The 13,641-nt window shown below is 43.3% G+C and overlaps 1 protein-coding gene across 1 annotated transcript in view; it reads right to left on the reverse strand.

The window, feature by feature from the left end:
• Window positions 1-738: 738 nt before the first annotated feature.
• Window positions 739-13,641, reverse strand: part of Sptbn1 (spectrin beta, non-erythrocytic 1) — a 183,107-nt gene continuing 170,204 nt past the window's right edge. Inside the window, exons 29-35 of the mRNA XM_048804939.1 lie at window positions 12,299-12,495; window positions 11,279-11,391; window positions 10,554-10,617; window positions 5,725-5,963; window positions 4,275-4,448; window positions 2,813-2,855; window positions 739-2,061 (exon numbers count right to left, since the gene is read on the reverse strand). Coding sequence (XP_048660896.1) covers window positions 1,843-2,061; window positions 2,813-2,855; window positions 4,275-4,448; window positions 5,725-5,963; window positions 10,554-10,617; window positions 11,279-11,391; window positions 12,299-12,495 — 1,049 coding nt within the window. The 3' untranslated portion in view covers window positions 739-1,842. The remainder of the gene's footprint in view (window positions 2,062-2,812; window positions 2,856-4,274; window positions 4,449-5,724; window positions 5,964-10,553; window positions 10,618-11,278; window positions 11,392-12,298; window positions 12,496-13,641) is intronic.

Here is a 13,641-nt window from a genome sequence, read left to right on the forward strand (position 1 = left end):
ATTGAGCAAGAGAGACAAGGTCTAAAATATATTACTATCTCTGGCCCTTTACAGAAAAAGTTTGCCAACCTCTCCCTCAGAGCTCAGGGTTAATAAGCTCTCTCATAACTCCTTCATAAATAAAAGATAATTGGGCTGGGGATGTGCCTCAAGCGGTAGCGCGCTCGCCTGGCATGCGTGCGGCCCGGGTTCGATCCTCAGCACCACATACAAACAAAGATGTTGTGTCCACCGAGAACTAAAAAATAAAAAAAATAAAAAAAATAAAAAATATTTAAAAAAAAATAAATAAAAGATAAAAGTGAATGTGTCAGTACAAAACATTCACATTTATTATTCTGTTTGCTGTAGTTTGCAAAGCTGGTGAGCCATACATGTACAAAAACGCCAAAAGGTCACCTACACTGACTGCACAATGCTTTCCATTTGATATTCCTTCCTGTGCAATTTCCCTACTTGGGCCAGATGTGGTGGCACACACCTGTAATCTCAGCAGTTTAGGAGGTTGAGGCAGGAGGATTCCTGAGTTCAAAGCCAGCCTCAGCAAAAGTGAGGAGCTAAGCAACTCAGTAAGACCCTGTCTTTAAATAAAATAAAAATAGGGCTGGGGATGTGGCTCAATAGTCAAGTGCCCCTGAGTTCAATTGCTGGTACACACCACCCCCGCAATAAGATAAAAATATTTTCCTACTTGGCACATACACGTAGGAGAAGAAAAACAACAACTAGTCACCATGCTAGATTTAAAAGCATTTAATGACATAGCATATATTTAACAGATAGGGCAAAAGTTGAGAGGTACAGGTCGTACGATGGAGCACCAGGCCTGAGCGACCACTCCCTGTTCAGGCCCAGCCTCTGGAGTTCATTCCTATCAATGCCATTTTGATTGTGCAGTAAGATGAAAATTTGTCATTACAATAGTTACAGTGACAGAGAAATGCACACTATGTATCAAATAGCAAGGTAATGAAGCAAATTATAACACAGTGTGGCAACGCACGAGCAAGTAACCATTAGAGTAACATTACTTTGTCCAGTAAATGCTTCAGTTCCACTTGTACACTTACCAATGATTTAAAGGGTTTATTATACATCTAGTTTTATTATACTTTGTACTAGAATTATCTCAAACATACAATATAATGTATTTCAGCAAAAAAAAAAAATTGAAATTACAGATTTTTTTTTAAAACAGTATCAGTTTTCTATTCCTTCTTGTATACCGACATTCTTAACCGTCGTCTCAGTGGATGCAGGAAAGCTGCATGTCGTTTGTTAGTAAGTGATGCCAGATACAAATGGTTTGGTCTGTAGATTTAACATGGAGCTGCACTATGGCTGCAGCGAGATCATAATACATGATCTATTTGATAAGGTTAGACCCAAGGTGGGCACTTCTAATAGTCAAGACTCAGGGTAACCACCGGAAGTAAATGGAAGAGAATGGTGTCAGGAGATTGGTACATTTTGTCTCTGGTGAGCACAGGAAATATTGTTTAAGCACCGCTGCCTTGCAAACCAACAGCACGAGAGGCGGGTTATTTCCAACACAGCCTCACAAAATTGAGGAACAGTTTAAATATTGAGATCTAATCTATATAATTTTATTAAAAAAAATCTGGCTTTCCCTCTGCACCTCAAACTTTTGTAACTTGGAGATAAAGTGTTTAGGTTTTATTTCTCCCACCCCCCAGAAATGCTCTATAAATAAAAAAAAGAGAAAAAAAATCAACCACATTGAGGAACATTAGGCACAGAGAGTAATATGTTGGTTCTGAGCTTGCATGCTGGAATTTCACTGAAAAGGAAAGAGAAGGGCAGGAGGTGATGGATAGGAGTTCACTTCTTTTTGCCAAAAAGGCTGAACCGCTTCTCTTTGTCTTTCTCTTTGTCCTTCTCCCGCTTGCCGGGGCTGGACTCGCTGGTGATGGTGACGACGCTGGTGGGTAAGGTCTGTGCCCGGCTGGATGCTGGCGTGCTCTGGGTGCTGGCGGACACATCATGTTTATCAGAGGAGATGGCGGAAGAGATGGCCTGGATCCATGTATTCATTTCCTCCTGGACAGAGAAGGGGACACAGGTGAGACTCAACTGAGGGGTGTGGTGCTAGGTGCTCTGGCTCCACCTGGGTAACTGACAGAGCCTCCATCACCCAGAAGGCTTGGGAACAGCATCTGAGGCACTGTCCCTAAATGCACCTCTGCTTTCAGCACAGGGGAGTAAACACAGCTCAGTTCTTAGGGGTCATGAGAGTGTTAAGGTACCTGTTGGGCATCGCTCTAGCATATGCTCTGATAAATCTGAAAGAACTGGAAGACTGATCTCCATCTGTGGGCCTCAGGTCCCACCCTACAAAGTACTTTCACTTTCTTTTAAAGGGCATCTCTCTCTCTCTTGGTAAAAGGAGGTTTTTCAAATTTAAATATTACATGTTTCTTTTTCAACAACTGACTCCTCTCTTTCCTCAAGGTGGAGAACACCATGAAGAGCTGGTTAAAGGTCATGGGGAGCAGCAGGGAGGTCCCTCCTCCCTGAGCCTTACCCTCCAGGAGCGAGTGGGCAAGGTTTTCTTCCCTGACACCAGTGGATCCTGCATTAGCTTCTCTCTCATGGGGACAGACAGTGGGATGACATTCATTACTTTCAAGAGACAGAGAACTAGACGACTGCCGGTGTTAGCAACTGGCAACCAGGTGACAAGGCATCACCACTGGTCGTGCTTACATGTATAATATTACAAATAACGCTATTATCCCACCACACTTGCATACTCCTAAGTATGTGAGAGAGATGAAGCTTAGCAACTTACATCGTCTTTGGCTTGGAAGAGGTACTCATTGCCGTCATTTAGTCTGTAATTTCAAGGAAGAGAGTAAGTCACAATTTAACTTCAGAAAAATAAAAATACCCAACTCTCTGTCTTATGTGGGATACAAGGAGGCCTGAGAAGCTCTACATGCAGCATCAACTGTTCCTGCAATGGCCCTGGGAACATCAGAATTCACAATTAACTGGGCCAATCCAATATACACAGGCAGTTTGGACCTTCAGTTCACAGGAGGATGTGGGGGACCCAACACAGCATCACTTGGCTTTGTTATGGCAAAGAACACCTTATTCCTGATCATTGGCCTAAAATGAACTCTCCCTAAAATTTATAAATTCTAAAGTCTCTAATAAGACATAGAAAAAGATTCCTAGACTTTTCTTATGTGTGCCTCAGAATGAAAGAACACCCCACCTGTGGGCTTATCAGTGTGTCATGAAGCGATTCCTATATTTGGGGCGGGGGAGGTCCATCATTTGCTCTGTGGCCACCAGGAGGAAGAAGGGGCTGTTGGATTAGTGGTGGGAACTGCCCTTTGCCAATAGCCTGATTCCCGGAAGTAGCATCAAGGAAGTACAATGGGGGAAAGTAGCAAAGGGGTCAAGCAATCTGTGCTTTGCCAGACAAAACATCATGTGTCCCAAGGCCCAAAGAGCTCACACTGCTCACCAGCACAACATGACCAACCGCACATCTGCAACTACCCTCTGCAGTACTTGGCTGCCTCCAACTAGCTCAAAACACACATCTAAGAGCACAGCTGTCCAGGATCCAGATCAACAGAGCACATCAGCACAAAACTAGCAACTAACCACTAAAACATATACTTTTTACATTTTAAAAAAGATTATTAAAATAGTTTGCCCATTTCCAACAAGAACTTTTGAGGGTGGATCCATGTGGGGAGGTGCATGTCCTACCGGGAAGAGACATTTGGAACCAGATGGCTCCAGGGGAGGGTCATGGGAGGACAGGCCCAGTCCCCACCCAGGCATTTCCCGTTTGTCTTCATCCAGCTCCAGGCTGACTCACTTGATAGTCTCCAGATAACTCAAAAGCAAGTAACAGCGTATCCTGGGTCTGGATAAGATGAAAAAGTGGAGAAACTGTCTTTCTAAGTTTCCTTTAAACTGTGAGATGTGAGCAACCCACCTTGAGTGCTACGGCACAGTACGCTCCAGACCATAAAACAGAAACTCCCTTTCCTTCCACGCTTGGCTACACAGTGAAGCACAGGGAAGCTGGCAGCTGGCCACAATCCCCAAAGCACCCAGAGATCTTAACAGAAATGGCATCACACTGTTTTTTACTTTTTTTTTTTTTTTTGAGACTTAAAATGGCACAGGATAAAACTGATCACAGCATGAGGTAAGAAAACCAACCCAAGGGAAATAAAACACACGCCTACTCTGAGGCAACCGAGAGGCATGGGGGCAAGGCTCACCTGAGTTTGAACACGTGTTTCTTCTTTTTGTAATCAAGGGCCACTTCACAGATGGCTTCTTTCAAGCTCACAGGGACCTCACTGTGGTATGGGATTCCAGAAGCAGCGGTTTTTGCATCTTTATAGAAACCCATTTCTTGGTTATTTATGACACAATAAACATTGTGCCAGGACCTGAGCATGGTAAAGAAAGGGAAGTCAAGGTTCCATGTCATGCTCCTGCAGAATTGAGAATTTGACTACATGAAAACTATCTTCACATAACCTTTTATAAAAGCCCTTCCTAAAATCTGCTAACACTGAACAATGGAAGACAACTCCTCCACAGAATCCCTAGGCAGAGTACATGCTGATACAGTGGTAAGTTTTTTTTTTTTAGAGAGAGAATTTTTTTTATTATTTATTTTTTAGTTTTCAGTGGACACAACATCTTTATATTATTTTTATGTGGTGCTGAGGATTGAACTCAGCGCCCTGCGCATGCCAGGCAAGCACGTTACCGCTTGAGCCACATCCCCAGTCCCAGTGGTAAGCTTTTAAGGACTCATGTCTCTCTGAATTTGTGGGAAAACATGGTGTCCTCTTCTATTAAGTGAAGGTATTCTTGGCTCTGATGGGAAAGATTCTGATTGGTGTTTGGTACTCTCCATTGTGGTACAAGGCTACAGGTTTGGCTCCGTATTTGAAGCATAGCTATTTTCAAGCAGAAGCTCCTCCAGCCTTAGCTTCATTCTTTATATGGTTCAGCCACTTGAAAAGGATACAGATTCAGGGCCACTAGCACTCATGGTACCTAAGGTGGCCTCTCTCCTGTGGTATTCTAATATGCTAATGTTATTAGAACATCTGCTTGTGTTAACATATAAAAGTTGCCTTCAATGTGAATGGCAGAACTCGATGGCATAATTGCCTTGTTTGTGTACAACTCGCACAATTGTACACAGTTGCCCTAGGCAGTCTAGTTTACTGGTTTAGCACACAAGGCTTTGGAGTCAAATGACTTTCATCCCAGTTTTACCACTTACTGGATTTCTACAGAAAGTAAGTTTTGTAGCTTCTGTCTATTTTTTTCCTAATCTGTTAAATAGTAAAATTAGGGTTGTGGGGAGATAAGGCATATTAAGATTGATAAGCAGATGTGGCCAGGGGAAATAATGAAATCCCTCAAGAAGTCCTATAATGAATTGCTTCACTTAAGGAAGAGAGGGCACCTCAACCTTAAATGAGCGAACTGCCTCTCAGGATGAACTACTGCAGCTCCCTCTAGCTATTCCCATCTGCATTTAACTCTTCATGCTCTGTGAATAAGCACCCGTCCTCACTTTCCAGTGCTAGCGCCAAGAAGAATGCAAAGCCCAGGAAGCGAGTGAGTAAGCCCGCAGGGGCACATGCTCCCTGACCCCGGGTGGGCCGGACTTCCCGCCACCCTGCTTCTGCCTGGGAAGGGTACCTGCTTGAGGCTTTCTTATTGTGGGCCTCCCACTCGTGCTTCCGGTTCAGGAAGCCTTCCATCTGGGCCGAGGGCGTCTCCTGGGTTCTGGCTGGCAGGGTGGCGGCACTCTGGGCTGGGAGGCCAGTCTTGGCTTTGCGATCAGAGGTGGGAGAGGGGATGGGGCTGGACTCCTTTGAGCTCGTCCTCTGCTCTGCAGCGCCATTGACCATTTCACTTGTGTCCACTGTTTCTGCCATCTAGGGACAGTGGAGAGGCCATTCAGCTACCCTGTGAGCCACGGGGGTGACCACATACGCTCTGACTCGCACACGTGGCTGTGTATAAATGCCTGGCACAGATCGAGGCAGTACAGTAAAACCATTGCACACCCCACAAAGCCAGCTGGACACCAAGGACATTAGAAGGTGGGAATGGATTAATGCCCGCCCGCTTACGGGGAAATGAGAAAAGCGAAATGCCAGTATGCGTTTTACTGCACTCTTACTCCTCGGATCAATCCATTTTCTCTAATATAGCTCAGACCATCTCCTCTTATGATTACTTTAAAACAGGACAACGGTGACAGTCACACATATTAAATATGAGAGAGAGTGGACGTTATACAGCAGCCACCTTACAACCAAGGGTGCCACCAGAGGGCTGGAAGTTTAAGCGAAAGGGCATTCACAAACAGATGGATAGATGGCCCCATCAGAACTACACGGCATTCCCCCAAAGTAAGACAAGGAAAGACCTGGGGTTTCTAAAAGTGCTCTCTGGTTCTCCACCCCCCTCCCCTGAACACATTGTCATAAATACATGCAGAAATTAGGACGACAATCATGCACTTCACATCTATCATCCCAGTTAGACTTTGGAACTTAAGAGCTGGAAGGAAATGAGGCAAGTCAACAAACATCAATTTAACCGCATCTGCCGAAGTTGGATCGTGAGTGGGTTGTAGTTTGTGTTAAAGGAGCTGGAAAAGCCAATCACAGTCACTCAACACCACACAGCTATTTACCCCCAAACAAAGACAGAACCAGGGCCTTCCCCATCACGGGTTGGTTGATCGCGGTGCCTTGCCGCATTGAGACGAGAAAGCCCAGAGGCAGCCAGGCTTCCAGTGGCTCTGACCCTTCAGGCTGCAGACGTCTTCGGGAGCGTTCCTTCCCAAGCTCATTTAAATTGTAACCCTCATGGCTTTTCGGCTTTGGAAATGTAGTAGGGTCTTGATTCATTATCGCTTTCAGCCTGTGTACCATCAACTGTGTACCATTAACTGCAGCAGCCCCTGGCTGATGTACACCCAGGGTGTGGGATTAGCAAGTTACAAAAGCTGGGTGTGGCTGGCGCTTTAGTGGATTACAGACAACCGGCACCCCTTATACACGGACAAACATGGAGGTGTCAATGGCACGCTCATTAGCTATGTCCCCCACCACTGCTGCCAAGAATCCAAATGACACCAAATTAGCAGCAATAACCTTGACAGGATAAAGCGGCAAACTGGCCACCACCACTGAACACTCAGATCTGTCAACTCTCAGGAACTGGACATCTCATTTAGGTCTTAGCTAAATGTCTGGACTCTGTGCTTGAGTCAACAAAATTGTTTTTTTTTTTTTTTTTTTTTAAAGGAAAAGGGCTAGTAAAAACTTGGGAAAGGATAGAGAATCAAATTTGTGGTATGCCTTTGCAAACGATTACAATTAACATCAGGGTTTAGCATATGACTGGATGCAATTTAAGACTGTTTTTGACTGAAATCCTCTACTCTCAAGCAATGGGAAATAAGTGATTAGGGTAGAAAGATACTGGGGTGTATGTGCATGATTATTTTGGCCTCCCAAGTGATAGCCTGTAGATCCTGCTCATGAGCAATATGCTATTTAAGCTCTTTTCACTTTTTTTTAAGATGGGGTTTCACTGTGCTGCCCAGGATGCTCTTGAACTCATGATCTTCCTGCTTTGGCCTCCCAAGTAGCAGGGATTACAGGCATGTGCCTCTGAACCCAGTCCCTCTTTTCACTTTTAAGGGAGAGTTCCAGAAGGGGAAATAACAAAAATAAAAATAAAAAATAAAACCCTGAGTCAAAAGAATATGAGTGGATTTTAAAGTTGACAAATCTCTTCTAGTGTGAGACTTTGGGAAACTTCTGGTAAGGAGGAAGTGTGAGTTTGGTGTGGAAGGCCTGAGCCAGGTGTGAGTCCAGAGAGACATGGAGTTAGTATGTACAGAAACGAGGTTAAAAAAAAATTTAGTGCTGCAGGTTTAACTTGAAAACTGCTAGTGACAGTCATGACCTGGATAGAGAGATGTTTATGAGATAAAGGCTAAAATTTATTATACTTAGACTTCAAGGTAGGTGAAAGGTCAGGGAAGTCTCTTCTGAGGGAAATTCTGCAGCAAAAATTTTTTCTTTAGAGTTAGAAGGAAAGAGAAAACCCCAAACCAGTATGCAGAGATAATTAATGTTTATGCAAATGAATCACTAACCAAGAAAACAAGGAAAATAAAAGGAACAAAATGAATTTTAATGGACATGTGCTTTAAGCATGCCAACAGACAACACACCACTAGAGACAAACATCAAAAGCAAATCATAGAGCTATGATCAAACAGTGGGTACATGTGAATACATCCCCCCACCCCTCGTTGCTTCTCTTTAGCAATTAGTTCAGAGTGCTTTAGTGGCTGGCACATCTGATACTTCAATCAGGAGGTGAACATAAAGGCAACACAACTAGAAGCACAGGAAACACCTGATTGCTTTCAAAGTGCAAGAAGCAACACTATCTTCAAGTTCATTAACTTGAGTCTCTGCATCATTACTCAAAAGAACAAAATGGCTTTTTCTTCTTCCAATACAACTCAATTGTTGGTTAAAAATTGGTTCTGGCAAGCTACAGTTTAAATATCTAGATTAAAAATAGGCATGAGAGCAAATGCTAAAAGCACAGCATTCCTTTCTCATGTGCTTATGTGGTGTTTCTTTCTTTCTTTCTTTTTTTTTTTGGTCTTCTGAATACAAAAAGCATTAAAATTACGTATCCATTCTGATGATACAAAATTTAAACAAACACACACAAACACATATATATATATATATATATGGAAACATCACATATATACATATAGATCAGTGACACACATAATATAATTTGGGGCCAGAAACACACCAGGGCTCCCTAATGACTGAAGACAAAGGAGTAGCTTTCTCTAAAATGAATCTGGGTGTGTTTTAAGGCAGAGACGCAATAATGGTGCACACCACCCCCAGAACATAAGAAGCTTGGCATCTATCTATATACCCATCTACCATCACAAGTAGATAGATATGTACATAGAAATCAGGAAAAACAAACAAGATGCTACATGATGTTATCCTGACAAAAGAAAAAAAAAGACATGCATCATGAAATGAAAAGACAAATTAGACTTAACTCATGGAGAACACATATCAAAACAGGTTTCTGAGGCCACTGACACATCTAAATATGGCAAATGAGCAAGAAATGTCTCATAAGGCTTGCATGTACTATGGATCTTGTTCTGTGTTTTGGTCAGTACCAGGAATTCATCTCTTTCATCAGCACTAATTTCTAAGGAAAAGGATTTCTGTTAAATATTTTCAGTCCTTGCTAGTGGCCTGATACACCACCCTACAAGACTCCTTTTGCAGAACTCCACATAAAGTTTAGAGAAAATGAATGAATCAAAAGATCCATCTGAAACAAACATGGTTTCTGTCTATAGAGACCCTCAGGAGGCCTCTAAAGCCAGGAGGCATGCAAGTGCTCCTAGGCACGGTCCATCGAGTGCATTGTTCAAGTAATCAGGATGAACCAAAATGGCTTTTGTTCCACGTGTGTGAAAAATCACAATATTTTGACACCCCAGAGTCACTGACTGAAATGGAAAGGCCTAGAAGTTTGGTAGGCAGGTTCCCAAAACAGGCTGAAAACTGCTATCACCAGCCATGCCAAGTCCCGGTGGGGCTGACAATGACCAGGGCAGAGGTGGCAGCAGTAGTCAGCAGGTGATTTGCTCCTGAAGCCAGCTGCAACATCTGCTGTGAAGAAGCTTGCAGTGCTCAATTTAGGACTTGGCAGAAAAAAGAGTCACCAGTTTGTAAAAAATAATAAATGACCCAAGGGTCTTAAAATGTTTGAGATTCTGCACCTAAAATTCAAACAGTTTCCCAAGTAGATCCAACTTCCCTTTTTTGTCATCTTAAGTGAATGAATGCATCCTTCAATGGAATGTTATATGGCTGACTAGGTTTTAATCTTAGCAGTGAAACGTCTCCTTCCTTATAGACCAGTCTTCCTAGTTACTAGTAACTAACTACTGCAGGTTAATAGCATCTGTAAGTAACACAGTACCTACACTGCAGTACTGTGCCCTGTTAGTATAACTGGATGTGCCATACCTGTTAGATTCTAGTTTTCTTCTTCATTATGCTGTAATCTCATTTAATTTCAATTACTCATGTAAGGGTTTCGCTGTAAAATCTTAATAAAGTAAAAAGCTCACAATAAATAAACAAAAGATAAGTACTTTGCTTTAAGGCAATGAGCATCCATCAGTTAAGAGACTCAAATAAACATGAATTAAATGCAAACAAATATGAAACCAAGGAAGGCTATGATACGAATTAAGTAAAACTTATATAACACTTTGGGTGAAGTGAAAGCCAAAAAGTTAAAACCAACAGGATTTGGAAAGAATGGTTCTTGACAAATGGTAGTGAACTTCACAGTCCAGACCATGGCTGGTCACTGGCTGTCCGTCTGCTATTAAAGTTTTTGTAGTTTTGGTAGGTTTGAGAGCGGTAACTAACCCGTGGAGATCCCTGTTCAGTCGGCAAACCATTCTGGGAAACTTGCTCTCCTTTTGAAGTATCCCTGTTAGGTAAGGGGGAAGGGCAGAAGAGAGGAAAAAGATGAAAGGGAAGGGGGAGGAAGGGAAGAAGAGGAGAAAGAGAAAAACATAAGCAACCCTCTTTTACATCATTTGATTTTTTGAAAACTTGAATTTTCACAGACACCATATGGAGAGGGAGACTACAGGAACAGCTGGCTCCCAGTTTCTACCTCCTGCCCCTGCCCACCTCCCCACCAAAGACTACAATAGAGGCTTCCTGGAGCTCCTACCATATCAAAGCAATTAGCCTTCTATACACAGAATAACGTCTGCCCTCTTTGTGAAGTCACCCAGGACTTTCACAGACTATCACTACAAAAATCAAGGCCTGAAATCTGGGTGATGCATGTTATGCACTAAATTATATGGAAATTATAAGTGTATGTGCATGCAGATATGGGTGCTCACACAGTAGGAAGGACTGTCTCCACTCCACTTTTTCCACCTAAGAGCTATATGACTTTGGACAAGTCATAACCTCAGATGTTACTCGAGTCTTATTACACAGATCTAAATCACATGATGAAACAATATGAAGGACATGTTGCTAGGCCTAGCAAGGCGGGGCTAGCAATGATGCTCCATGAACTTCACCTGCCATCGAAGCTAAGATTCTAGGCTCCCAGGCTGACCCTGACTCACCACTGCTGCTGGGACTCAGTCTCCTCTGAAACCTTCGTGCTCGGCTCAGGAGAAGGCGGCCGCCTCTTCCTTTCCTCTTCCTCTTGCTGTCTGCGCACTTCCAGTAACTCCAACTGAGGGGAAACACAGTGATGTTGAACACAGCCTCAAACTTCCCTCTTGCTTGAGGAGCCCAGGAAGCCCTTCTGCCTAGTTCCTACATTGGCTCACATTGCACAATGTGAAACTCTTAACATCCTGAACAAAAAGTAAGTATAAATTCATAGGAACTACAGCTACAACCAAAACCTGCAGGAAATGAAGGGTTGCACTAGGAGCTGGTGAAACTCTCTGGGAGCATGGATTTAATTTCTAAATTAACTATGCAGCTCTCAACTTTGCTGAGGAAATAACGTAGCTGCGCCTTGGTTCCCATTAAAGCTCAGATAAGCCAGAGACAAAGGTATTAAAATACTCAAGGAAGACTTGTGTGCTGTGGTGGGAATATGTGTTCCAGCACAAACCCCTAAAATAAATTAAAATTAAAAAATTAAAAAGCCCCAGAATTGTCTACCTGAAATAAAGCCATTTCATAAGCATATGCACTCAAAGTATTATTTTGACACAGAAGTACACAAGGACACATTAAATCCCCAGACTTGCAGAATTAGAAACACCAGTGCACAAGCCCTATTCCAAGACCTTTATGTTTGAGACACATTCTCAAGAATGGGGAGGATTTACAAGCTACTATTTGATGGGAATTCTAATCCTGAAATGCTGAAGAAAATTTTAAGGTCATATCCCCTAAAAAGCAGAGAGTCTATGAGAAACAAGAGAAAAAGAGATTGAAAGAGAAACACAAACATCAATCAGTTCCTAGGCAAGAGGCTATCATAAGAGATCCTAAATCCAGATGCCTAGGAGGCAACTGGGAGTGGCATCTAGACCTCCTTCCCCAGGTCCTGTTTGAAGAGAGCCATCAGCTTCACAAGACCCTCATAAATACGCCAAGCACTCGGGCATCTAGTGGCCACTCACTGTTGTCAGCCTTTCCAGGGCGGAGAACCTCTCATCCCAGGTTGCTGCAGACTTTTCAAATGCCTCATGGCGCTTGATGAGCTTCTCCACCTCGTCCACGCTCTGGCCGATTTCACGACTGGATAGGTATGGCTCCTGCCCCAGCAACCAGGCCTCGGCCACACTGGCATCCCTTGAGAACTGATGGACCTCCAAAACTGCACAGGGTACCAAGAATGAGTGCTAGCCACAGGGCCACCTGGCACTGCTACCCTCTGGTGGCAGCTACACACAGAACCAGTTTATGGTAATATAAATACAACATGAGCCACACATGCAACTTTTTAAGTTCTCCAGCAGCCACATTAATAAGAGTAAAAACATGTGAGACTAAGTTTAATAGCATGGTTAATTTAATCCAATATATGAAAAATATTATTTAACACGCAATCACTATAAAGGACAATTATTATTACAACTATTATTATTTGGTACTGGGGATTGAATCCAGAGATACTTTACCACTGAGCCACATCCCTAGCCATTTTTATTTTTTGAGTCAGGGTCTTGCAAAGTTGCTTAGGGTCTTGCTAAATTGTGGAGGCTGGCCTCTAATTTGTGAGCCTTTTGCCTTGGCCTCCCAAATCACTGGGATTACAGGTGTGCACCACTATGCCCAGCTTAAAAAACAAACAAACAAACAAAAAACTACTGAGATCTCTCTTTTAAGTCTGAATTCAAGGTAGATTTGACTGCACATCAATTTGAGAACATTTCAAGTTCCCAAGAGCCATGGGTGGGTCAGTGGCTACCAAACTGGACAGCACAGTTCTAGAATGTACTCTGCTCATTCAGCCCTGCTTCCTTATAGTGAGTGCTCAGCCCTGCTGGGGCTTGTACAGACCATGGTAGGGAGGATATGGGATGCTTCAAGGTGGTGGGGACTGGTGGGATGGTGTGGGCTAATGTTCTTGCTGTGCTTCATTCTTTTTGGCAGTGGGGAAACAGTATTCCTTCCATCACATTCGTGAGGAAGTGGGTCAGAAACTAGCTTTGCACTATTGCTCACACTGCTTCTCATTGCATCAATGCAGCAATGTCTGGGGTGGGTCAGGTACGAGATGGCCTGTAGGCAGCATCAGTCTCTAGAGTCAAGCTGGCTCTCTTTTAGCACCCTGATAGCACCTGACATCCAGTGAAGCTGCCACCCTGCACTGGGGGCTTGTCAGATCTTCATGGTGGAGACCATGCCTGTCATCACTGTGTCCTGAGCATAACCTGGTGTCCAGTTCACAGCAGTGTGGGATACAGGTTCTGCTGAACTGGGTGAAACTAACCTGAAATTCTCAAAACTTAGAAACCAA

Source organism: Marmota marmota, unplaced genomic scaffold (assembly GCF_001458135.2).
Source record: "Marmota marmota marmota unplaced genomic scaffold, marMar, whole genome shotgun sequence".
In the NCBI taxonomy this organism is placed as follows: Eukaryota; Metazoa; Chordata; class Mammalia; order Rodentia; family Sciuridae; genus Marmota; species Marmota marmota.